This window comes from Caretta caretta, chromosome 11, assembly GCF_965140235.1.
Source record: "Caretta caretta isolate rCarCar2 chromosome 11, rCarCar1.hap1, whole genome shotgun sequence".
NCBI classification, from domain to species: Eukaryota; Metazoa; Chordata; order Testudines; family Cheloniidae; genus Caretta; species Caretta caretta.
The window spans coordinates 30,430,645-30,458,410 of NC_134216.1; the positions used below are offsets into that span (position 1 = coordinate 30,430,645).

Consider the following 27,766-nt stretch of genomic DNA (forward strand, 5'->3'; position numbering starts at 1 on the left):
ATCTATGCAGTTGGTAAATAATCTCGAGAAGATGCCTAGGACCAGCATACTTATCTGCTTCTACAGATTCAAAATGATTTTCCAGTTCACATATGGAAAAATGATAATGTATGAAGGAGAAGATTGTGAGACTCCAGAATTATTGTATTAGTATTGTCATTCATAACATTCATCATTAATTTTATAATCTTGAATAATAAAAAAGAAAATCAAGTTGTTGCTTCCCCAAAGGCAGTAACATTGTCTGTATCCTTGTGAAACATCCTAATCTTTTATATAGCATGCTATGAATGCCAAAAAATCAACTATTTAGCTAGTTAATGTGGACCTGATTAAACAGCTCCAGTCAAAATTAAATTTGTAGTAATCAAGTACTGAAGGATTAAATAAAAGAAACAACAAGATTCAACCTTATTATGAGTTATTTACTCTCTGTAGAAATACTCTAGACTTCATAGCATATGCTGTTCATTTTTTGTCCGGTTATACCGAAAGAAGGACAGGACACATTTGATATGGTTTTAAACAGGCCACAACTTTATTATGAGATGTCTGGGGCTACCCGGCAGATAAAAGTCTATAGTGCAGGTAACCCCATGTTCATTCAATTACTTCCCATGGGGCGGAAGGTGAAAAAAGCCCAATCCACCTAGGTCAATCTGATAGCAAGGGAAAAAAATCCTTCCCAGCCCTCCTAAAAAGGGCTGTTTAGTGCAATGCCCACAGCAGATCTTGACCAAACCTGGCTCTTTACCACCTAAAGGGAAGGGAGGGTGGGTGCTGTCTCAGCATGCTCCATGTAAAAGGGGGCTTCACCATGCAGGCTGCCCCTTTTAAACCCTTCTGCCCCTCCAGTTCCTAGGGGATGAGTCAGTGTCATCACACTGGCTGCTTGTCCCCTTCTGCAGCAGTTTGACCTCTCCCCACTCTGCCCCACGCCATAAAGCACAGTTCCCTTCATTCGGTCAGCCAGCCAAATTCCCTCCCCCGCCTAAAGTTACAGCGTGGTCATTGTCCTTTCAGGATGAAACTCAAAGTAAGCTTCATTTTACTCTTGAATGAAATACACTGTAATCACATGGAATACATGAAGAAAGCGTGTACAGGTAATCACAATGGAACCATATTTATACATGCAGAATAAAAATAACCACTGGAATTATATGAAGTATGTAACAACAATTATATCAAGCAACTTTCTAAAGTCATTACAGCCAGTAGTTAGCTCTGCCACACCACTGTCCAAGTTTCTCTCTTTAGCAATAGCCTACGAGACCCCTGGAAGTCATGCCAAAATATATCTTCTAGTTTGGATAACAGTAGAGAAAAGGAAATGAGAAAGTAAGAGACGTTATGCTGAGAAAACTCATACAGCTAAATGCTGTAGTTGCATTTGAACATAAGGCATTATATTTGTATTTTCTACATAAACATTGCTTTCAGACTACACTGAGAATTCAAAACTATCCAGTTACTGTTTTCTTTCACTGGGCCAGTTTCATTTTGACTTTATGATTGTTTTGAAATCTATTTGGCCACAAATACATCCATGGGAGCAAAACATTTTATTGCTGTAATAAAGAATAATTTGGACAAAAGGGGCTGCATATGGTATTCCTTGTATATACAAACTCCAAGAGAGGTCAGTGCAAAGTTTGGGTGTACAAGGAATGCATTATCTAGCCCAATATGTGATTTATGTTTTTGACAAAAAAAATTTAGTCAGGTTAATGAGTACAGTTTATACTCCGCATTTAGGCTGTTCCATCAAGGTGTTTAAATACACTGAAGTTTATGTTGCTTAATGTTAGGTGTATGCTTATGCACTTTGCTAAAGAGAACAGAATTTACAACACATTGTTACATTGGAAGTATTTTAAATTTTTTTTCAAAATGTGCATTCTGTTAAGACTCAATTGATGAAGTTATTTTTTAGTTGTTTCATTACTCAGTGAGGGTGAAATTCAGCTTGGTTATCATAAAGCCATTCAAGACTCTCCAAATCACTTATGGCCCATGGCATGCGGTGGTCATTTCTAAAACATGCATTTCTCTTAGGGCAGCAGAAAATTTAGTTAACTTCTTGTTAAGGTTCCTCAGATGATTACAAATTGGTTATAATTATGTGATTGTAAATAAAAGACTAACAATTGTATAGTCAAATATAAACTGCCTATGCATTTGAAAACTTGGAAATAGCCACTTAAGAGCTCGTTATGATTTGTGCAAATGATTAAGGATAATACTAACATGTAAAAAATCATCTTACACATTTCACAAGCTTAACTGTGACCCAAAACACATATCCCGGAGTTTTCAACATCTCCACCACTAATGTGTACATTCCAAAAAAAGAAAAATGTTCCTAACTTAAGTTAAGGCTGCTGCTAAGTTCAGCTCAGAGCAAGGAATACAATTACCCTCATCACTAAAACTCTAAGCATTAAAAACTACGGAAATCAAATTTGAAATCACATATGGCATTCCAACACCAACCTTATTACAAAATTCACACTTTCCATTAAAACAGAAATATTCTTATTGACCACACTGAGAGGAAACGCCATCCCCAGTACTCACCTGCCAGAAAGGCTGATTGTCCAGCCACAAAGAGGAACATGCTGAAGCCTCCTAAAGGGTTGCACGGTGACTAATCTCCAGGAGTTCTAGGAAGCATTATGCCTTTGAGATACAATGTCTCCTGAAGTTCATGCTGGGTAGTACAGCTTCACACCAACACATGCCTATGTCCAATAGGCACAATCTGATCCCAATACATTGTCCTTGATTGGATGTTCACAGCTATCGTTATATGGGTGGCATATCCCGGGTATCCCCAATCCTACACTTCATTGCACTTGGGCGCACTGCTGTGGTCACAATATCAGGATCCATGTGCAGACTCTAGCCCTGTTTTTGAACGATAAACATAACTGCTCAAAAATGCATAAGCTTTGTGAAAATAATATAATTCGTGAAAAAGCCTAGTTTTATAAGATTTCCATCTGATTTCAGGATCAAAGATGTTCGGGTCAGCAACAATACTTTGGGATATTTAAGTGAACTGAATCTCTACACTCTTTGAGGTTTCCACATGGCTAACCAACTGTGGAAGGTGTGATGAGCTGACCAGGTTTTGCCTGCTTCAAATAAGATTTCTCCATTTAGAAAGAACTCACAACCTCAAACCTTTCTTCTGAGCAAACTTTACAGTAGACTACAAAACTGCAATATTGTTTTGTACATTTAATAATACATCTGTTATACTTTAAAAACACATTGTCAATTTCAAATCCCACTGCCAATTGGTACATTCTGGGTCCATCTCTAATAATTTGAATGAGTTTAGCACTATTAATCTTATCTGTCTTATCTTATTATCAATCTGGTTGACAAATGAATAGCTACACTATTCAGTACTATACTTCTTGGGTTATTTCAAAATTTAATCATTTACCTTTGATTATTGTTATTTACAGTCTCTTTCATCAGTCTCTCTATCTTGCCTCTTCAAAATCAAATAACTATTACTACATTTTAAAGAAAAAAATATCCCTAGATTACAATGTAATAATGACAAATGGTAATCAAACCTTTCTTTGCCTTTTTGCTCACAGTCTGCCTACCAGATCCATTCACATTTATCTTCCAAGGGTACTCATGGAAATTCTCATTCACAGTTTAGACAGTCTTTTCATCAATATTAAATGACCTTTTGCCTAGATCTCAGTATAGTATTTAATACAATGGACCGTTGCATCTTGCTGGACCTAGTAAAGGTCCGGTTAGAATCTTTAGTATCCATTCAGATCAATTCTCCTTTTCGGTTCTAAGTATATTTTGTGCAGTTGTAATATGCTCTATCTTTCTGGAAGGATTTAAATCTACTGTCTCCGTACTGTTTTTTCTGACATGCCTGAGTGCTGCATCCTTCATCTATTACATGCACGTGTGTGTGTCCTTGCTACTTTTGTGAAACAATTTGTCACCAATCAATCTTTATATTGATGATATGCATCTTCACTTCAATACCATTAGTACTTATTGCTCTTTTTTCTGCCATCACAGTGACACTCAGCACTGGATTCATTTCAGGTTAGCCTAGCTATGCTCATCAGTTCCTGTTGGAATTTGCAATTAAAGACTGTCAAATACAATATTTTTTCAGATTGTTGCTGAGATCACATACATCTTATTAAAGATTTTACTGATCTTATTAATTCTGGACTTAAATCAGAAATTTATTCTAATCATCTCAATGTGATTATCACAAAGCTTTATGATCAAATTCTGATATTCTTATTCACATTGAGTAGCACCTTACTTCTGGGATAAGCTCACTGACGTCAGTGAGACCACTCAAGCAGTAAGAAAATACTCAATGTGAATAAGAGTTCAGAAGCTGGCCACTAAGAAGAGGCCTTCCAATAAATGTCCCAAGCAAATGGTAATTTATATTAAATATATTGTAGCAAAAATGTATTATTGAAATGAATATGTGAAGTGTAACCCTCTACAAAACAATCAGACCATGGCAGGTGCACCTCACAATGATTGGTTGATCCTAATGAGCCATGCAAATTTCATGTTAGTAAATTATAATTAGCCTGAATTTCCCTTTGTTCAATTTTATCCCATTACTCCTGATTATGCCCTCTTGGTCCCTCCTTAACAATTCCTCCTCTGCTTGAGGAGTATTTGTACCTAATTATCATATGCTCTCTTTAGAGTTGTTTAGACAAAGACATAAGAGTATATTTTAAAGATAATGTATTAGTTCTTTTCAACTTTTCTTATAAATCAGTCTCTCTGTCTTTTCATTGCTTTAATTGTACATAATATTCAAAGCACAATCTTACAAGCATCATGTACGAGGAGAAGAAGGGTGGTCCAGTGGTTAGGACACTAAGTTGGGAGAGCAAGGCTCAATTCGTTGCTCTTCCACAGATTTCTTGTGTGACATAGGGCAAGTCACTTAGGGCAAGTTGAAGTCTCAGTCCCCCATTTGAGTTTTTCATGACTCAGTTCTTCTATCAGTAAAACGGGGATAATAATGTTTCTGTACTACACAGGGCGGTTTAAAGATTGTGAGGTCCTCAGATACTATGGTAGATATATGTAGAAAGAGATTATCGCCTTCCTGATTAATTATATAATCTCTGAATCATACGCAATTTTAAATGTCATTGACATTTTGGCCAACATTTTAGACTACCAGTAGTGACATATATAAATTATCTCTCCACAGCAAAAAAGTATGCATTTCAGACCTATTATATATCACTCTAAGTAATGCATGTGCGTATCTCTCATCATTGTTAATGAGAGCTGCACATTCACTTTAGAATATGTGTTTTTAAGATCTCCTTAAAAGTTGAAATGATATCATCATTTAGTTTTATATTTGTCCTCAACATAAAAATATGCAATACATATGCATCGTACTAACGTCTAGCCAAGTTTTCAACTGAAATTCTGACAGGTGCAAAACTACTTCTGCCGCTGCTATTTTGTTGCTTGCACTGCTGACCTCAGGTTTAGCCCTTGTCTCTTTTCTTTTCTCAATCCCACATGTCTAATTTTCAGACTAGGCTTCTTGGCCAATTTTTAATTTTATTTATTTATTTATTTATTTATTTGGGTAAATTGTTTTGGGAGGGATGACCATAACTTCTCTGTTTTTTTTCCTATGTAGTCCTTTCTCATGCCACCATAGAAAAAACAAAATGTAAGGCCTAATCTTGCAGATATTAGGAAAAATTTCCATATGTTTCACTGGGAGTTTTGCTTAAGTAATTACTGCAGGAATGGGCTCAGTATTCCATTTTTTTGTGCAGAGGATCAGATTTCTGACCCCTGCCTTTTTTCTCTCCGTGCCATGCCAGATGATACTTTTGTCTGTACATGTACAAAGGGAATACTTTGACAGCCCCATTTAAAACTTTCTTTATTTTTATTTTTAAAAATTTGGAAAGCATTTTTCTTTTGGGAAAATGGAATAATTGGCAACTATGAATAAATGTGGAGATGAGGGGAAGACGACTAGTGGTTAAATAAAAACCCCTCTATTTAACAAAACTCTTCCATTTATCAATAAAACTTCTGGCTGGCAGGTATCCATACCTTCTGAGGCAAATGTACTTTTTTGAAAAAAAAATAGGCATATCTCCTCTTGTTACATAAAGTCTAAAGCCAAAATCTTAGCCACTTACACAAGCACATAAGGCCAAGAGTACCATAAACATAACAATACCATTGCACTGCCAGCCCGAACTCTGGTGAACAAGCGGCAATGCATCCTGTAGCACCTTACAGACTAACAGATATATTGGAGCATAAGCTTTCGTGGGTGAATACCCACTTCGTCAGATGCATGTACTGGAAATTTCCAGAGGCAGGTATAAATATGCAAGCAAGAATCAGGCTAGGGATAATGAGGTTAGTTCAATCAGGGAGGATGAGGCCCTCTTCTAGCAGTTGAACACCGAGGGAGGAGACAGATCCAGACTAACACGGCTACCCCTCTGGTGAGCAAGAATCTCAATGGTGGGTCTTCCCATCACATCATAGAACAGAAAAGAAAAGAGTGTGTGTTGGAAGCACTGGATCACACACAGAGCAAATCCATAGGGGCCAAATTCCATGTTGGAATTCTAGCAGCATGCAATATACAGAAGTAGCCAGCTGGCTATGAAGGTTATAAAGACCTGAAATACATGTGACTAGTGATTAATTCCCTCAACTACACTATGCATCAGTACAGTTTCTTCAGAGAAAACCCTTTCTATTCAGGCTGCCTTTCTTTTTCATGGATAGGCCATGTTTATTTCCTGGTGCATAATTTCTTATACACTGGGGGAAAAAAGCCCACTCCCCTTGCTATGTCTCTCTGTGTCTCAGCTGCACAGATACATGTGGAACACACTGAGCCGTTCTCTTAAATATTATGGTGTGGAGAAAATCACATTGTGCTTTAACCTATCAACAAAGGAGCAAAGCAATTACAGAGCTAAACAGAGTCCAGGAAGACCCAATAAAGAGAAATCCAAGAAAATTTGGAGAAAATTCTTAAGGGGCCTTCCAATGTTTAATCATGCTTCAGGCCTAAATTAATATGCTGATTCTAATTCAAAAGACTGAACCACAAAGGTACATCTTTGGGGTATTTTTAATAACCACAGTACTACACTGTGAATTAGCAGCTGGTCTGACTGGTATTTTACTACTTCTTTGCTTACTCAAGTAAAGCAGTTAATATTAGTATAATCATCAAACTAACATTAGTCAGACAAAGGGACAGATTTTTTAATGTAGTAATGCAGAAAAAAAATTAAACTAAGATTTTAAAAATTCCTTTGGGTATTACTTGATATAATTTTCCTTGTGTAGTTTCAGTTCCAGAAAAATCTTTGTTATATTCAATCATTTTATACAACAAACAACAGATTAAATGCAACATGGTAGCGCAGTGCAATACTGCATGGGAACAAAGAGGAGATCATAAAGCCTATAATCTAACACAAAAAATATACACGAAAAATATTTAGGTAAATAAATCTGTGCCTTTAAAATCCAGGAAGCTAAAAGTGATGGGAGGCAGAATTTTATTTTCTTTATTTCTTAAAACAGAATGAAACTGCTGGTTATTTATAAAGAATTACCGTTTTCTCATGTAAACCTAAATTATTTTGAAATTTTGCACTCCCATTTGATGTCTATGCTAGCAACTGCATCATGAGAATGAACCATCCTAAAAAAAAAAAAAAAAAGTTTGTATCAGGTACTGCCCTAGGCTTTAAATGGATTTCCTTTAATACACTTTGAGTTCAGTTTTCAAAGATATAACAGCAACTAATTTTCCTTTTAAAAATAGTTTTGGGGCAGAAATTAGAAAGCATTAAAACACCATAATGTCAAAGAATGTTCTCTGCAACTATGTGACCCATTGTTAATGTACCCCTGCAATTGAAAAATTGACCATGGACTCCAGAAGTGACCTAATACAATAAGAGTGCTGAGCATCATCCACTGTTCCCATTAACTTCAACTGGAGTTTCAGTGCTCCACATTTCTGAAACACTCATGCTCATTCTGAACAATTCTAGTCTTCTGTCCCCATTCACTGTTAAACAGCCCCAAACTGCTGCATATGTCCCCATTTTACATCATACCTAACTAAAAGGTCCATATATTACAGTATAAGAAGCACTGAGCCAACTGGCCTCCTGCAAAATTAAATAAAGTGAACATTGTTCACTGTGATCTATGAATGTCCTCCAATAATTTTGAGGGAATATTCCAACCCATGGTGCTGTTCTGCATATCAACATTTCACTTTTGGTTTAGAGAGACAAGAGAGAGAGAGAGTATGCAGAACAATCACAGTGTTACAGCTAAAACTTGATATTTCACTACATTATATAACCCTTAGCACTGTTAAATCATTACCTAAGCTTATGAAAAGACTCTAAGACATTTGATTAACAAATGTCCACTTAGCTAGTTATGCTTAATTGACAGGACAAATCAAGTCTTTTGATTACCTTGCTCAGCAATACACATACACATAAAAAATAGATACACACTGGAAAAAAAATCAAGAAACTTGTGAAAATTTTATATTATGGAATCCTAGGAAGACACCATAGTGGCAAAAGGACATATACATTTTATATAAAAGGTAGCAGGTCATATATTCTACTGTTCAACCAAATATAGAAAATGTATGAAGTCTTCCTATATAAGTTATAGGTATCTTTGAACAGGCACAGAAATACATGACTCCACAGATGACAGAACATGCCAGGCAACACAATACCCAGATGTAACTGAGAGATGTTTATGTTGCATTACTTAACACAGGCCCCACGCCACAATCCTACAAGTTGTTTCATACAGGCAGATTCCTACATCACATGGAGCCCCACTCCACTCAGTGGAGTCATGCCCTGATAGGGACATTCATTTCAATGGGGCTTCCTGTGCTGAGGGAGTCTGACCACATGCAACATCTTGCAGGACTGGGGCCATAGTTTGGCTGATGCACTGTGTTGTTTTTAATCAAGCCCAGAGGTGAACAATAGGCACATATCATAAATGGGGTGGGAGGAATGAAAAAGAAAGGAAGGATTTGTGTGATCTGAAAATATACCCCTATTACTTGTATTTTCATATAATGTTTGCTTTTCATTATCTTGTGCATATGTATTTTTATATTGTTTATATTACTGTATGTTTGAAAATTCAATACAATATTTGCACTAAAAAGGAAAAAGCCCACAGATCCTTTAAAGCTGTGGTACCAATTCCACAAACTGCTCTGCAAAGGCAGATCCCAGCACTCATGTGGAGTTCCACTGACTTCAATGGCGCTTAATGCAGACATGGGGATCAACTTGCAGAAAGCAGACTGCATAATCAGGGCCAAGGTTTTGCACCGTATTTTCCTCAGAAGAGGGATCTTATGTATGAAGTAGTCATAACAAGAGGGTCATTTATTTTTTACAGTAAGGGTAGCATAAGTAAGAAGCTGTCAATAAAAGTGTATCTATCACTGATTTCAGAGGAGTTTTAAAGCACAGTCTCATTCCATATATAATTTTAGTACGGAAACTTTATAATGACTCTGTACAGTGTACACCCAGTGTACACCCATTGTGTTTAGTAAATTAACACTATGTAATGTGTCAGAAAATGTATAGTACGTAACATTTTTAGTATCTTCAAGGATGAACGTACCGATAAACTTACAGCTTCTATCAGTGTTTACATTAATAGAAGATACAGTCTTAGTATTGTCCCATGATGATCATTCTACTGATTCTCTCTGCATGAGACCACCTCCTTCTACCAGGGCTCTTTCTGAAGAGAAAAACAAAAAATATATGAATATTGAAGACCTATAACCCAATCCAGCAGTTCTTGCCCAAACTAAACTCTAACTGATGGCATCCCTTGAGGATTATTTATTACTCTGCAATTATGGCTACTTTTGAGAGAGATTTTTATTCCAAAAGCTTTCAAAATGCAAAATACACTTCTTGGCAACACAGTATAACTACCTTCAGTAAATGAAGTATGTTAAATCTACATTATATAGCAGGATTATAATGAAAAACATTTTATAGAAAAATAGTACAATCTCATCTAGGTAAGAACCAGCTGAACGCACCTGAACCATATTTGAATTTTTTGTTTTGACGTTTTCAACCAATATCTAGAGGAAGGGCTGTGGATCAGGTCTGGAAAGCTGTGGAGTAAAGGAAGAAGTGTGATAAAAATCTGGGGTACGCTGGGATGACGAAAAGAGATTGACACAGAGAAAATCTCAAGGATTATACCATTGCAATAAGCGAGAGAGAGAGAGAGAAGAAACATTCAGACCAAATTCGTAAAACCTGAGATTCTCCAACCACTACTCCTCAATAACATCAATCTACATATAAAAGTCCTTATCTCTTTATCTCATGCACACTACACCTACCTGATAACACAATGTATACACAAGGGTTGAACTGATGAGAGCCCAGGAGAGGCATTTTTTCCAGTTCAAATAAACTATTAATTTTAATGTATACATGAAAGTAGTGAAAAATAGGAAGAGCCACTTGGTCACAGTTGGCCATCAGAGCCCCCAGCAGATCAAACATTCACTGTAAGAACTGTTTAATTAGATAAAAAAATCTATTTTGTGTCAAAACATCACCCAGAAAACAGGAAATAAAATAACTGAGGTGATTATTGCATATACCTGGAAAGCATTTCATTTTCTTTCCCTCCTCCTTGTCCATAATAGAATGGCATTGCACAACTGGCGGTAGAAGCAACATGGTGCTAAGAAGTGTCAGTTACTGGCTACTGCTAGATGCAGGATTTAGGGCTAGATGGACCTATAGTCTGTTCCAGAATAGCAAATCCTATGTTTCCATGTAATATTTGAAGACAATATCATCTAAGATGTTTGTTCCATTATGCAAACGTACAATCACTACAAGGTGAGAAAACAGCAAGTGTGGCGTGGAGCAGAGATAGAAGGCCACCAGTACAATAAAAAGAAAAAAGAGTTTGGTTGAGAACTTAACTAGAAACTGAACATGTATAAAATGATTCAATGTTTACTCACTGTGCATGAGCTATGGTATTTCCATAATCCGGGTATGGTGATATGCTTAATGCTACTGTTTGCACTGCACGAACTAGGAGGTTTGGGAACCCAACTAGCAACTAAATCAATTTAATCTTCTAACATCTTCAAGTTAGTTTCTAAAGACAAAGTAAAGGAAAGATTTATTCTTTGTGAAATAAATAAATAATAAACCAGTCCGACTGGTTTTTGAATGTTATAATTCTTGACGTCTGATTTGTGTCCATTTATTCTTTTACGAAGAGACTGTCCAGTTTGGCCAGTGTACATGGCAGAGGGGCATTGCTGGCACATGATGGCATATATCACATTGGTAGATCTAGAATTATAACATTCAAAAACCAGTCAGAGAACACTTCAACCTCCCTGGTCATTCAATTGCAGACCTAAAAGTCACAATTCTTCAACAAAAATTCTTCAAAAACCGACTCCAGTGAGAAACTGCAGAACTGGAATTAATTTGCAAACTGGACAGCATTAAATTAGGCTTGAATAAAGACTGGGAGTGGATGGGTCATTACACAAAGTAAAAACTATTTCCCCATGCTAATTTTTCCCCTACTGTTACTCACACCTTTTTGTCAATTGTTTGAAATGGGACATCCTGATTATCACTACAAAAGTTTTATTTTCTCCTGCTGATAACAGCCCATCTTAATTGATTAGTCTTGTTAGAGTTGGTATGGCAACACCCATTTTTTCATGTTCTCTGTGTATATATATATATCTTCCTACTGTATTTTCCACTGCAGGCATCTGATGGAGTGGGCTTTAGTCCACAAAAGCTTATGCCCAAATAAATTTGTTAGTCTCTAAGGTGCCACAAGTACAGCGGACCCTCGCTAGAGCATGCATCGCTATAGCGTGGATTCGCATATAGCACGGTTGCGGCGATGGATCCCAAATTTAAATATTTAAATTGGGATCCATGGCAACACGGTACCGTGCATGGATCCCGAACCCCGTGTTCTAGCGAGGGTCTGGTGTACTCCTCATTCTTTTTGCTGATACTGACTAACATGGCTACCACTCTAAAAGAGCTCAAAATGTTATTATTGTTTTCTGTCAGCCTTAGCATTATATAAGTTCTGTGGTAAAACCCTACCCAGAAATTTTTATTTAACATCTGCAAAGACATAAGATGTTTCCTGCTCCAAAAAATTTACTGTATAGTCAGAAACAAACAACACAGGACACACTGGGAAGCCTAGAAGTATTAATAATTTTGGTCCCAGTTCTCCAAAGAGCTCCACACAGACACACATCTGCATCTATGTGAAGTCCCAATGAAAGTTCTGTCCATGCAGAACTCATTGCAAGACTGAAGCCTTGGAGTGCGGTCTCTTTGTTTTTAAATACCTGAACTTTTTGGTTTTAACCTCCAGTGGGTCTACTTGTGAGGCTAACGCCTACTCACATGAGCTAAACATGCCCAAATGGAGCTCTCAATTTCTGCCCTTAAGGCCTACCCCCACATTACTTTCTCAGTCATCACCCTCCCTGCCATTCAGGCATGTAATCTGAGTGAGTGTCATCTCATACTTGACCCTCTCTCCCACCTTCTCCACTGCATCACACACAGACTATCCATCTTCACATCTGAGACATTTCATGGCCTATCCCTACCCTAACTATCTCTTATACGGTATTGAGATATTGAATCCTGACCCCCTTCAAATAATGTCAATCTTGATTGCTCATGTTAAATTTTTTTCTAACAAATATGCGCCATCCCATACTGCCCCTTATTTGTGATGCCTACAAAAACTTGACAATGGTGAGCAGCTGCTGTGCCATGACCATTGTTTTTCATGCTGATCAGTATTCATTGTTTCCTTGCACTTTTCCCATATGTTTTACCTACCTATTGTCTATACATTTAGATAGTGAGCTTTTGGGGGCAGAGACTTCCTCTTTAATCAGAAGCATGAAGCACAAGAAATCTCACAATAATTTCAGCCTAACTTTGCAAACTCTCTGCTACACTTCATCTCTTTAAAGTGCATGTTCCAAAGGAACAACATGTATACCTTATTAATTTTGTTTGTATCTTCTTTAAGCTAAGAAAAACACAAATTGCTAAGAGGTATTCCTCACAGACACAAAACACCATTTAACCTCTTCACTCCTGCCTGTATTTCAACTAAGTTTTACTCAACATCTGTTTAAAGCAGCTGAATGCTACAACACATCTGAGATGAAATACTCGCTCCATTGAAGTCCATTGCAAAATTCCCACTGACTTCAGTCAGGCCAGAATTTCACCCCAATGCATATGGACATTCAGTAGATTTCTACTGCTTTCAACAGACAGCATGTTAAAACTGCTTGCAAAGACACAAACTTAGTCCTGCAGTAATTAAAAGGTTAAATATTTAGTTTTAGAACCTGGCAAAACATAGACAAACTGTAGTACAAGACACTTGCACTTCTGCATATACACCTGAATCCTATTCTTCAACACCATTATTCCAGGCCTCAGCATCTCCTTCACAGAGACTGACAGGTACCAGTGGTTTTCTGCTGTGTTCAAATATCCACTGAGCAGTAGACTAGGGTTGCCAGGTATCCAGTTTTCAACTGGAAAGTCTGGTTGAAAAGTGGACCTGACACCAAAAGTCTGGTTACCTGAGTAACTAACCACAATTGGCTGCTGTTCCACTGCTGGGAAGGCGGGAATAGCAGCTGCTGCTGGAGCTGGAGGAGCAGTCAGGAACTTGCCAGCTCTGGTGAAGAGAGGTACCAGTGGCTGGTGTCCAGGGGGCGGGATCCTGAAGTACATGAGGTATTTGAGGAGTGGGGCTGGTGGCCAGACTCACAGCCGGGCCCCCCCTCTCAGTCTCCTTTGTGCCCTGCCACCAGGGTCCTGCCCCAGTCACCCCTCCACTCCCAGAGCCCTGCTTAGGTGGTGGTGGGGAGGGAGGTGGAGAGAGCAGCGAGTGATGTGGTGGGAAGAGGAGCAGTCGGGGCCTTAGGAGGAAGAAGTGGAGCAGGGGTGGGGCCTTAGGGGGAAGAGGCGAAGTAAGGGGCCGTGTGAGGTTCCAGCTCTCAGTGTCCAGTTTTCACAAATTAGAAAGTTGGCCACCCTACAGAAGACTGAGACCACCAAACGTATGAGTTTAATTAGGTAATATGTGGACCAGGTGAAAATATACTTTAAGGCTGTACCACCTAGCCATTTCATGACGTTTCTGAAAATTGTGCTATTTTTCAGACAAATAGTTGAAGAGACAAAAAGCTGAAAGCTGAAAATACTATATTTTTAAAATGATTTTTTCCTCATATTCTGCCAGGGACACATATTAACATAAACTGAGACAACAACGAAGCAATAAGACATATTCCTGTTCCTCAACCTGCTCACTTCCATCCTATGAATGTGCTTTAAGTAAATGGATGTTTTATCCGTTTCCCTTCCACAATATCATTCATTGCAGAAAATTAAAAAGTTGGTCTATTAGCAAACTATATTCTGTTGGCAGAAATTGTTGTACACACAGAATGTGCCTTCGTTCAAAGCAGTAGAAACAGAGAGCATTTGGGCTTTGGTAAGTTCAGGATTTCTTAATTTAGAACCAAACCTAAATCTTAAATATCAAATGACGACAATTTTGTTACAGTAAAAACATATTTAGAGTGCTCAGTTCTAGGTGCACTCATTGTATCAGCTAGATGCAATCAAATCTAAAATGACCTTAATGAATACAACAAAAAATCTCTAATGACTTATACACTGTAGTATATTAAGAAGAAAAACTGATAAAAGTAAAAATGGTTAAGCCATACTCATCAAGTCACATGGGGTATGGCATTTAACAAGTTAAAACAAACATACCTTTACAGCAATGAAGGCCAGATATGTTTTGACAACAGTGAGACATCAGTTAAGCTATACTCAATAAAATCATAGCACTTACCAATATCCTCCTTTTGGTACAGTATTTTTAAAATGTTCAAACCTTTCATATAATGTGTAATGTGTTAAGTATAATATCTGAAGTACTTAAGCTAATTATGCCTATTTTGTAAGATTAATTATAATTAATAATTTAACATAGTTTATCATTTAAGACAGTATCCGTTCTGATCTTTAACTTTAGAGAGCACACTGTATACGTACCACATAATTAGGGCTTATGTATCACATAATTAGGGCTAAATACTAGGAAATCAGGCTAATTAGACCAAATCAAACTGAATTATTTAAGCTTTTTTATTTTAGAGGTAGAAAATTTAGTAATTAAATACTGATTTCATTTTCTTGTACTTGCACATCTCACTTGTCTTCAAGATGCCTATTATAATAAAGCATTATAAAAGTGTTTGTCAAGGATGTGCAGAAATAGGATCTTTTAACAAGCAGGCATGACAGTTTTTACAAAGGACTGTGGAATGTGTCTAATGACTTAGTTTTATATTGTTTAGGATCTAACAAAGTAAACTAGTGGGAATACAACACACACGCATAGACACTTTAGCCATATACTTTTATCCCCCTAGTGCACTTTTCTTTACATATAAAGTACGTCAACCAATCATTAGTACGTCAGATTGGGAGAGTCCTGCTTCCTATTAACATTAGTATGAAGAACGTAGCCCTTAAAAGAGGTGGGACTCAGAGCCTGGGCTCCAGCCCAAGCCTGAATGTCTACACTGCTATTTTAGCCCCACAGCACAACCTCCGCAAGCCCGAGTCAGTTGACCTGGTTCTGAGACATGCTGCTACATGTATTTTTTTGCAATGTAGACATATCCTTAGTCACTTATTTTCCCATGATGCCTCTTGATTGACTGAACATATTTTATTCACAGTATTACACAGTCCCTCAAACATTCTAGGTTCATACCATCATCCATCAGTTCATGCTTCTTTATCTTGCTGTCCACTATTATTCAAGCTCAAGATGTTATTTAACAATCATACTGACCTAAGTTATTTATACACCAAAAGCTACTGCAAACCATAGATCTGTACCAATACACATTATAGAACCCTCACAGTGGTGGCCCTTAAAAATTTGCTAGTTTCTCTTAAAATAAAGAGTTATTTATAGCTGTTAAGAGGTTACTCAAGCTCTGGCAGTATTTTTTTTTTGTTTCCTATATTTACTCTTGATAGTGCAGTCAATGCTACAAATACTGAGGCTATCTAACTGCAAGCACTTATAGGTTTTACGTCTGCATTTTTAAAAATTAAATTTAAAATTCTGGAATTTTCAAAAGCACTAAGCATTAGGCTAACTCTGTTCCCAGAAAGTTAATGGGAGTTTTACCCCTGTCTTCACTAGGAGTAGAGTTTAGGCCAACGATAAATACTTCTGAAAAAAGAAAAGGAGTACTTGTGGCACCTTAGAGACCAACCAATTTATTTGAGCATGAGCTTTCGTGAGCTACAGCTCACTTCATCGGATGCATACTGTGGAAACTGCAGAAGATCTTTTTATACACACAAAGCATGAAAAAATACCTCCCCCCACCCCACTCTCCTGCTGGTAATAGCTTATCTAAAGTGATCACTCTCCTTACAATGTGTATGATAATCAAGTTGGGCCATCTCCAGCACAAATTCAGGTCTCCCCCCCCCACACACACACACACACAAACCCACTCTCCTGTTGGTAATAGCTTATCTAAAGTGGACTGGACCAGGCTGAGGTTGATGGTGGGATGGAAATTGTTGAAATCATGGTGGAATTCCTCAAGGGCTTCTTTTCCAGGGGTCCAGATGATGAAGATGTCATCAATATAACGCAAGTAGAGTAGAGGAGTTAGGGGACGAGAGCTGAGGAAGTGTTGTTCTAAGTCAGCCATAAAAATGTTGGCATACTGTGGGGCCATGCGGGTACCCATAGCAGTGCCGCTGATTTGAAGGTATACATTGTCCCCAAATTATACTCACCAGCAACAACATACCACACAACAGAACCACTAACCCAGGAACCTTGATTATCATACACATTGTAAGGAGAGTGGTCACTTTAGATAAGCTATTACCAACAGGAGAGTGGGGCGGGGGAAGGTATTTTTTCATGCTTTGTGTGTATAAAAAGATCTTCTACACTTTCCACAGTATGCATCTGATGAAGTGAGCTGTAGCTCCTGAAAGCTCATGCTCATATAAATTGGTTAGTCTCTAAGGTGCCACAAGTACTCCATTTCTTTTTGCGAATACAGACTAACACGGCTGTTACTCTGAAATACTTCTGAAAATCCCACCCACTGTGAATTAAGGGTAAAATATATATTTAACAGCATAACTAGAAAAGTAATCCAAAAATAGTCCCTGGACAAAATGAAATCTGTACACTCGCAGTGACTAAAATGACATAAAGGAGGGAAAACTTTGTACAATGAAATCTGTATAATCTGAGTGACTGAAATAACATAAACGAGGGAAAAATTTGGGAAAGTTAAGGTTCCTATGAAAACCCTATTTTTATCTTTTCCTGATTTTTGAGTGTTTAAAATTGTAATAAATATTACATTAGTCTGAGTTTTACACTTAATTTCTCTTTGTTTCAAAGAAAAAAGATAAACACTGTTGCATTCACTGTGTACTTTCACTGCTGTATGGTCAAAACACACATGTGACTCTGGAAATACACTGTAAGATGGCAGCCCAAATAAACATCTATCTAACATTTATTTTATGGATTTATGTTTTTTGTAGCTCCGTAAATAATAGCATAGGTCTGAATTCATGAAATTTAGTCAGTTTGATTTTAAAAAAATGTTTTTTAAAATCATTTTATTTTTCACATATTTCTTACTGCAAACTGGTCTGGAAACATGTCCTCATGTGATTAGCTACTCAGAAAGCATCAACTTTTAAAAATTAAGCCAATTTTCATTTACCTGTGTTCAAAGAAGAGGGTTTTTTCATATTGTTTCCAAACCATTTTTGAATGATGCAAAGTAAACCGCAAAGCATAAAACCCCAAATGTATAAAATTTTAGCTGAAAAAGGAAATTCTTCAGAAAGTTCTAAATATTTGAAAACAAGCAGATATTATCAAAGTTGCAACTTACAGTTATCTATACTGTTTGCTATTAAGGTTATGTGATAAATCAACAGTAAGATGATACCTATGAAATATCATATGAAAATTACACTATAATAAAAATACTGATGGATTTTTACATACCCTGTACATATACTGCATACTCACCTAACCTTCCCCACATACGCTATGCAAACATTTAAATTTAATGGATTTTTTTAATGCACTATTCCAGCATAAAAGCTCCATCGAAAAATGTCAATGCAACTTTAAATTTTTAATTAAATAGACCCCTTAAATGGAGTTCAAAAATACGATAGGTGTTTTCAGATTTAAAACATTTAACAGTGATTCCCACAATGATAGTAGGTCTATCATGTGCAATACAGACACAAAGAATAATTTAATACCCATTAATAGATAAATTTTCAGAGGAACTTGAGCTCAAATTATATCAATCTGCTACTGTTCCAAAATAAACGCATCAGGTGGCATTTAAATGCAGGTGGCTAACCATTTTATCAGTGCACATATTTAAGCTATTAGAAATATAATTAGAAAAATTGAATTAAACACACTAATGCAGATTCTAATTCTAGCAACACTGTCCTTATCATTATGCCATTTCTATAGTAAATTATAAAGTATGTCTAAATTATACAGGTTTGTTTCTGACTGATAGCTGAACCCAGATAATTAAGCTGTTAACCATGTACTTCAGTGGTCAACATGGTTATATATCTTTGTCTTACCACTACCCCTCCTTCTTGTTTCCAGAGATCTCAGGGGAAACAGATGAATGGCACTTGACACTACCCACCTATACAGATGACTGATTAGACATTGTCCAATACCACAGGTACGCTCAATTATATGCTTTTCTGAGATTCAAGCGTTTCCTGAAGCTGAAAGTGTTGAATCTGTTGATTTGATACATTTTATAGTTGAGGAAAACTGCAATGAAATGTACTTAAAACTTTCAAGACTATTTTATAACCCTGCACCCTGCACACAGACCAGATGGTAAAGGATTTATTTAATTAGAAAAGAAAATAATAAATCTTGTCGGTCATAAATGATTAAATCACTCAAAGTGTGATTATCTTCAAAGTATACATTTTAAAATGCTGCATGAGTCCCCTATTCTTGCGACTGTATCCTTGTCGTTACAACTCCATCTTAAGCTTTTCAACTATTGGAGTGCTACCAGTGTATCAATATATAAGGCCAGACTGCAAATTTTACATGTCCTGAGTTGGGAGCAGTGGGGTATTCAGTTGGCCCAGGCAGAGCTCCTAGGGAGACTGTGCATCAAAATGCACACCATCCGCCCCCCCGCAGCTACCCAGCAGGCAGACAGAGCGTACACATGGCACTTTTTCTTTGGCTGGTACAGCCCACACCTCCTGAGTGCCCAAGCCACTTCTGACATATGGACTGGTATATGAGCAGAAGGCATGGATCTGTCTTCTGTCTGTCCCTCCCCCCTTTCTTTTGAGGTAATTTGCACCTCCTTGACTGCTAGGAGGAAGCTGTTCTTGCACTCCCCCAAGCACAAGACATACTGTTGCTTTTGTGCAGGGGCAGAAAGGGAGTTGGGGGAGTAAGGCACCACGTGTCCTTCTTTGCACCGGTGCTAGTGTGACCCACACTCCTCCCGGGTGCAGTGTTTTATCCCATCTAGTGGCATTGAGACCCCTGAGAGAGAGTTAAATGAATCTGCTGTACAGCCTTAGGGTATGTCTACACTACGGAATAAGGTCGAATTTATAGAAGTCGGTTTTTTAGAAATCGGTTTTATATATTCGAGTGTGTGTGTCCCCACAGAAAATGCTCTAAGTGCATTAAGTGCATTAACTCGGCGGAGCGCTTCCACAGTACCGAGGCTAGAGTCGACTTCCGGAGCGTTGCACTGTGGGTAGCTATCCCACAGTTCCCGCAGTCTCCGCTGCCCATTGGAATTCTGGGTTGAGATCCCAATGCCTGATGGGGCTAAAACATTGTCGCGGGTGGTTCTGGGTACATATCGTCAGGCCCCCATTCCCTCCCTCCCTCCGTGAAAGCAAGGGCAGACAATCATTTCGCGCCTTTTTTCCTGAGTTACCTGTGCAGACGCCATACCACTGCAAGCATGGAGCCCGCTCAGGTAACCGTCACCCTATGTCAGCAGACGGTACAGTACGACTGGTAGCCGTCATCGTCATGTCCGAGGTGCTCCTGGCCACGTCGGCTGGGAGCGCCTGGGCAGACATGGGTGCAGGGACTAAATTTGGAGTGACTTGACCAGGTCATTCTCTTTAGTCCTGCAGTCAGTCCTATTGAACCGTCTTATGGTGAGCGGGCAGGCGATACGGACTGCTAGCAGTCGTACTGTACCATCTTCTGCCAGGCAGGCAAGAGATGAGGATGGCTAGCAGTCGTACTGTACCATCTTCTGCCGAGCAGCCATGAGATGTGGATGGCATGCAGTCCTTCTGCACCGTCTGCTGCCAGCCAAAGATGTAAAAGATAGATGGAGTGGGTCAGAACAAGAAATAGACCAGATTTGTTTTGTACTCATTTGCCTCCTCCCCTGTCTAGGGGACTCATTCCTCTAGATCACACTGCAGTCACTCACAGAGAAGGTGCAGCGAGGTAAATCTAGCCATGTATCAATCAGAGGCCAGGCTAACCTCCTTGTTCCAATAAGAACGATAACTTAGGTGCACCATTTCTTATTGGAACCCTCTGTGAAGTCCTGCCTGAAATACTCCTTGATGTACAGGCACCCCCTTTGTTGATTTTAGCTCCCTGAAGCCAACCCTGTAAGCCGTGTCATCAGTCGCCCCTCCCTCCATCAGAGCAATGGCAGACAATCGTTCCGCGCCTTTTTTCTGTGCGGACGCCATACCAAGGCAAGCATGGAGGCCGCTCAACTCACTTTGGCAATTAGGAGCACATTAAACACCACACACATTATCCAGCAGTATATGCAGCACCAGAACCTGGCAAAGCGATACCGGGCGAGGAGGCAACGTCAGCGCGGTCATGTGAGTGATCAGGACATGGACACAGATTTCTCTGAAAGCATGGGCCCTGCCAATGCATGCATCATGGTGCTAATGGGGCAGGTTCATGCTGTGGAACGCCGATTCTGGGCTCGGGAAACAAGCACAGACTGGTGGGACCGCATAGTGTTGCAGGTCTGGGACGATTCCCAGTGGCTGCGAAACTTTTGCATGCGTAAGGGCACTTTCATGGAACTTTGTGACTTGCTTTCCCCTGCCTGAGGCGCATGAATACCAAGATGAGAGCAGCCCTCACAGTTGAGAAGTGAGTGGCGATAGCCCTGTGGAAGCTTGCAACGCCAGACAGCTACCGGTCAGTTGGGAATCAATTTGGAGTGGGCAAATCTACTGTGGGGGCTGCTGTGATGCAAGTAGCCCACGCAATCAAAGATCTGCTGATATCAAGGGTAGTGACCCTGGGAAATGTGCAGGTCATAGTGGATGGCTTTGCTGCAATGGGATTCCCTAACTGTGGTGGGGCTATAGATGGAACCCATATCCCTATCTTGGCACCGGAGCACCAAGCCGCCGAGTACATAAACCGCAAGGGGTACTTTTCGATAGTGCTGCAAGCTCTGGTGGATCACAAGGGACGTTTCACCAACATCAACGTGGGATGGCCGGGAAAGGTGCATGATGCTCGCATCTTCAGGAACTCTGGTCTGTTTCAAAAGCTGCAGGAAGGGACTTTATTCCCAGACAATAACTGTTGGGGATGTTGAAATGCCTATATGTATCCTTGGGGACCCAGCCTACCCCTTAATGCCATGGCTCATGAAGCCGTACACAGGCAGCCTGGACAGTAGTCAGGAGCTGCTCAACTACAGACTGAGCAAGTGCAGAATGGTGGTAGAATGTGCATTTGGACGTTTAAAGGCGCGCTGGCGCAGTTTACTGACTCGCTTAGACCTCAGCGAAACCAATATTCCCACTGTTATTACTGCTTGCTGCGTGCTCCACAACATCTGTGAGAGTAAGGGGGAGACGTTTATGGCGGGGTGGGAGGTTGAGGCAAATCGCCTGGCTGCTGGTTACGCGCAGCCAGACACCAGGGCGGTTAGAAGAGCACAAGAGGGCGCGGTACGCATCAGAGAAGCTTTGAAAACCAGTTTCATGACTGGCCAGGCTACGGTGTGAAAGTTCTGTTTGTTTCTCCTTGATGAAACCCCCCGCCCCTTGGTTCACTCCACTTCCCTGTAAGCTAACCACCCGCCCCTCCTCCCTTCAATCACCGCTTGCAGAGGCAATAAAGTCATTGTTGCTTCACATTCATGCATTCTTTATTCATTCATCACACAAATAGGGGGATGGCTACCAAGGTAGCCCAGGAGGGGTGGTGGAGGAGGGAAGGAAAATGCCACACAGCACTTTAAGCACAGCACTTTAAAAGTTTACAACTTTAAAATTTATTGAATGACAGCCTTCTTTTTTTTGGGCAATCCTCTGTGGTGGAGTGGCTGGTTGGCCGGAGGCCCCCCCACCGCGTTCTTGGGCGTCTGGGTGTGGAGGCTATGGAACTTGGGGAGGAGGGCGATTGGTTACAGAGGGACAGCAGTGGCAGTCTGTGCTCCAGCTGCCTTTGCTGCAGCTCAACCATACACTGGAGCATACTGGTTTGGTCCTGCAGCAGCCTCAGCATTGAATCCTGCCTCCTCTCATCACGCTGCCGCCACATTTGAGCTTCAGCCCTGTCTTCAGCCCGCCACTTACTCTCTTCAGCCCGCCACCTCTCCTCCCGGTCATTTTGTGCTTTCCTGCACTCTGACATTATTTGCCTCCACGCATTCGTCTGTGCTCTGTCAGTGTGGGAGGACAGCATGAGCTCGGAGAACATTTCATCGCGAGTGCGTTTTTTTTTCTTTCTAAGCTTCATTAGCCTCTGGGAAGGAGAAGATCCTGTGATCATTGAAACACATGCAGCTGGTGGAGAAAAAAAAAGGGACAGCGGTATTTAAAAAGACACATTTTATAAAACAGTGGCTACACTCTTTCAGGGTAAACCTTGCTGTTAACATTACATACATAGCACATGTGCTTTCGTTACAAGGTCGCATTTTGCCTCCTCCCACCGCGTGACTACCCCCTCAACCTTCCCCCCTCCCTGTGGCTAACAGCGGGGAACATTTCTGTTTAGCCACAGGCAAACAGCCCAGCAGGAATGGGCTCCTCTGAGTGTCCCCTGAAGAAAAGCACTCTATTTCAACCAGGTGACCATGAATTATATCTCACTCTCCTGAGGATAACACAGAGAGATAAAGAACGGATGTTGTTTGAATGCCAGCAAACATACACTGCAATGCTTTGTTCTACAATGATTCCCGAGTACGTGTTACTGGCCTGGAGTGGTAAAGTGTCCTACCATGAAGGACGCAATAAGGCTGCCCTCCCCAGAAACCTTTTGCAAAGGCTTTAGGACTACATCTAGGAGAACCGCAAATGCCAGGGCAAAGTAATCCTTTCACATGCTTGCTTTTAAACCATGTATGGTATTTTAAAAGGTACACTCACCAGAGGTCCCTTCTCCGCCTGCTGGGTCCAGGAGGCAGCCTTGGGTGGGTTCGGGGGGTACTGGCTCCAGGTCTAGGGTGAGAAACAGTTCCTGGCTGTCGGGAAAACCGGTTTCTCCGCTTGCTTGCTGTGAGCTATCTACAACCTCCTCCTCATCATCATCTTCTTCATCCCCAAAACCTGCTTCCTTATTGCCTCCATCTCCATTGAAGGAGTCAAACAACACGGCTGGGGTAGTGGTGGCTGAACCCCCTAAAATGGCATGCAGCTCATCATAGAAGCGGCATGTTTGGGGCTCTGACCCAGAGCGGCTGTTCGCCTCTCTGGTTTTCTGGTAGGCTTGCCTCAGCTCCTTCAGTTTCACGCGGCACTGCTTCGGGTCCCTGTTATGGCCTCTGTCCTTTATGCCCTGGGAGATTTTCACAAAGGTTTTGGCATTTCGAAAACTGGAACGGAGTTCTGATAGCACGGATTCCTCTCCCCAAACAGCGATCAGATCCCGTACCTCCCGTTCGGTCCATGCTGGAGCTCTTTTGCGATTCTGGGACTCCATCATGGTCACCTGTGCTGATGAGCTCTGCATGGTCACCTGCAGCTTGCCACGCTGGCCAAACAGGAAATGAGATTCAAAAGTTCGCGGTTCTTTTCCTGTCTACCTGGCCAGTGCATCTGAGTTGAGAGTGCTGTCCAGAGCGGTCATAATGGAGCACTCTGGGATAGCTCCCGGAGGCCAATACCATCGAATTGTGTCCACAGTACCCCAAATTCAAGCCGGCAACGTCGATTTAAGCGCTAATCCACTTGTCAGGGGTGGAGTAAGGAAATCAATTTTAAGAGCCCTTTAAGTCGAAATAAAGGGCTTCATTGTGTGGACGGGTGCAGGTTTACATCGATTTAACGCTGCTAAATTCGACCTAAAGTCCTAGTGTAGACCAGGGCTAAGGTAATAGCCAGTTGACTTTTAGCTCATGCGGTAGAGCAGGGGTGGGCAAACTTTTTGACCCGAGGGCCACATCTGGGTGGGGAAATTGCATGCAGGGCCATGAATGTACAGCTGGGGCAGGGGGTTGGGGTGCGGGAGAGGGTGTGGTGTGCAGGAAGGGGCTCAGGGCAAGGGGTTGGGGTGCAGGAGGGGTGTGGGGTGTACAAGGGGGCTCAGGGCAGGAGGTTGGGGTGCAGGAGGGGTGCATGGTGTGTCAGGAGGCTCAGGGCAGGGGGGTGGGGTGCAGGAGGGTGTGCGGTGCAGCAGAGGGCTCGTGGCAGGGGTTGGGGTACAGGAGGGGTGTGGCGTGTGGCAGGGGACTCAGGGCAGAGGGTTGGGGTGCAGGAAGGGTGCAGGGTGCAGCAGGGGACTCAGGACAGGGGGTTCGGGTCCAGGAGGGGTGCGGGGTGCAGCAGGGGACTCAGGGCAGAGGGTTGGGATGTGGAGTGCAGGAGTGCCCTGTTCCTGGTCAATGGGAGCTGCCCCCTTCTTCTCCCAGGAGCCGCAGGGATGTGGTGTGGACTGAGCGGTGCGGGGCCAGAGCAGGCAGGGCCGGATCCAAAACTCTGATGGGCCGGATTCGGCCTGTGAGCTGTAGTTTGCCCACCCCTGCTGTAGAGGCTCATGCACTAAGCTCCAGAGGTCCCAGGTTTGATCCTGCCTGACGATGACCGGGGTCTGTCGACTTTACACTAGGAGTGAAAAAAAAAATATGACCTAGGTATTGAATGGTATATATATCTGAAACCTAGGGGCAGCCTAATATCATACAGAGAATTGTTGACTAAAAGGATGATGATGGAGCCTAACTATTGGGGGATTTGACTTTCTAACAAAGCACAGAGGGGCAGAAAGATGGTTTGTTTTTCACACATTGGTGAATAATAAATATAAATAAAATAAAATAAATAATAAATATTTGATAAATAAATATTTAATAAAATATATATGGTAGATAAGTAACACATAGTTCAATGACACATACAAAAATGTACATAGTAAAGAATATTAAATGCCTGTATTCTTTGGAAACCAATAGATATTCAGATAATATAAATACAATTTGATTTATATGAAGTGCTGGATTTCTACAACTCCATAGTATTCTATAACTGCATTTGTAATAAAATAATATAAAATAAAAAATAGTAAAATATTAAACAACATGAACTGTTAGACCAGATCCTACAAAGACTTAAAGCACATGTGTAATTTTACAACCATAAGTACCTTCACTGAAGTCAAGAGAAGTACTTGGTCATGTAAAGTTACAACAGCAGTGAAGTTTTCAGGTCCATGTGTGCAATCCTTTCACCTTCACTAGCATGGAAGACAGAATTAGTTGAAATTTTCTGAATTTTGCTGAAATGTTTTGTCAAAAATCCAATTTTTGACACCTCCCGCTCATCAAAATATTCAGGTTTATAGAATTAGTTGATATTTTCAATTACTGAAATTTCAACACTTTTCAAACTTAAAGGAAAACAGTGATAATATGTAAAATTACTGTGAAACCTTGTATTGATTTTTTTGACCAACTCTGTTGGAAGGGCAGTGATGTGGTGGGTGTTAGAATGCAAGAGGTAGACTAACCTCTCTGAATATAGGCTCTTGCATAAGATGTTTACAGTCTTTTTCTCTTTTAATTCCTCATATATTCAGTGTGCATTTCTACACTAAGCAGTGTCTGCAAAAATGGCATGATAGGGTTCCTCACATACTGCATCTAAATGACTATAGACCACATATTCTCAGTTTACATGTAAAAACATGTTTCTTCCCGTTTCCCTCCCCATCAGCCCAGCAAATAATCTGGGATTGAAGAGTTAAAGTGAGGTCTTTCTGGCTCATGTACCATCAACACCAATAAAGATTCTGAAATTGTAACTTAGTTAACACAGGTGCTGCCCACTATCGCTATTCTTTCCCCTCTGTGGCAAAGTCTTCTCCATTCAGCAGCAGCAACTAGAAAAAGACCTCACTCTATACTATGGTTCTCTCCCCTGTTCAGTGGCAAAATAAATGGGTATTTTGTGGCCCTCTTTCAAGCTTCCAGAAGCAGCAGTCTTCAGAAGGTAGCTTCCTAGTAGCTTCAAAGTGGCTATTCACTTTTTGGCAAAACATACTAGAATCTCCCTTCAAAAGAGAGACTTTTCCACTTGAGCAAAAATATGTCTAATAATTATATATTATATGTAAAAAATTAATTGATTGTAATATTCTATGTATCTCTTAGGAATTGTTGCAGGTGTTATCTTCCCAGAACCATAAAAACAAGAAATGAAAAAGATCCATTTAGATCGTCTACCGCATCCCCTCACGAAGGCTACACTGCAAGCTCACAATCACCACCACCTGTAGGTGCTTTTTCAAGTATTCCTTTTCCATAGCTATGCCTGCTTATTTTTCTCCCATGTAAATAGCTTGCATCTTTGCCATATTGCATCACGTTTTCAAACTCTAGCTCTCTCTCCATTATTACTCTCTCTTTGCTGGTATTCACACTTCCCAAATTAGTACCATCCTCACAGATTTGGCCTGATTCTGCTCCCTCTCAAGTCAACCACAAAATTCCAATTGACTTCTATAGGTGGAGAAATGGACACTTTCTGAGCGTTTTTTTCTTTCTTCCACATAATTGTTATGTATTATTTCTATTGCAGTAGTGGCTAGAGGCCCCTTTTTGCTAGGCACCGTACACACACAACAAAGAGATGGTCCCTGCCCCAAACAGCTTACAATTTGTTTGGTGTTAAACATTTTCCACAACTCAGTATAATGCTGTTTATTATTAACCAGTTTTCTCCCCATGTGCCAGTGTTCAGGTCCCATCTAATTTCAGTGAGATTTTAATTGTTACCATCTCAAAGGATTTGCTAAAAACAACTTTCTTCAGCAACTAATTATTTTTATTTAATCCTAAATTTATTTGGCATGATTTGGATCCATGCTGTTCATTCATCTCAGTTTCATTATCCTTTAGTTGCTTACAGATTTTCTCTAGTAATACTGTTAAATTATTTTCTGGATTGAAGGTAAATTTATCAAAAATGATAGGTGTCATTTTCATTTTTAAAAAACTAGC

General features: G+C 40.2%; 1 protein-coding gene and 1 long non-coding RNA gene across 2 annotated transcripts in view; both read right to left on the reverse strand.

Annotated features, from left to right (window-relative positions):
* Nucleotides 1-532: 532 nt before the first annotated feature.
* LOC142068445 (uncharacterized) overlaps nt 533-27,766 on the reverse strand; it is a 34,298-nt gene continuing 7,064 nt past the window's right edge. Inside the window, exons 2-5 of the long non-coding RNA XR_012664276.1 lie at nt 11,123-11,262; nt 10,172-10,249; nt 9,739-9,861; nt 533-2,910 (exon numbers count right to left, since the gene is read on the reverse strand). This is a non-coding gene — a long non-coding RNA (uncharacterized LOC142068445). The remainder of the gene's footprint in view (nt 2,911-9,738; nt 9,862-10,171; nt 10,250-11,122; nt 11,263-27,766) is intronic.
* On the reverse strand, nt 18,679-24,350 carry LOC142068489 (uncharacterized). The gene is made up of 3 exons (XM_075117634.1): nt 23,700-24,350; nt 22,734-23,111; nt 18,679-18,683 (listed from the first exon to the last, which is right to left on the reverse strand). The coding sequence occupies exons 1-3, from the start codon at nt 24,280-24,282 to the stop codon at nt 18,679-18,681; spliced, it is 966 nt and encodes a 321-aa protein (XP_074973735.1). The 5' UTR covers nt 24,283-24,350.

Coding starts and splice junctions, on each gene's coding strand:
- LOC142068489 (XM_075117634.1), bottom strand. CDS start 24,282: ATGCAGAGCTCATCAGCACAGGTGACCATGATGGAGTCCCAGAATCGC. Junction 23,112..23,699: donor AGGCGGAGAAGGGACCTCTG/GTGAGTGTACCT, acceptor TTTCTCCACCAG/CTGCATGTGTTTCAATGATC.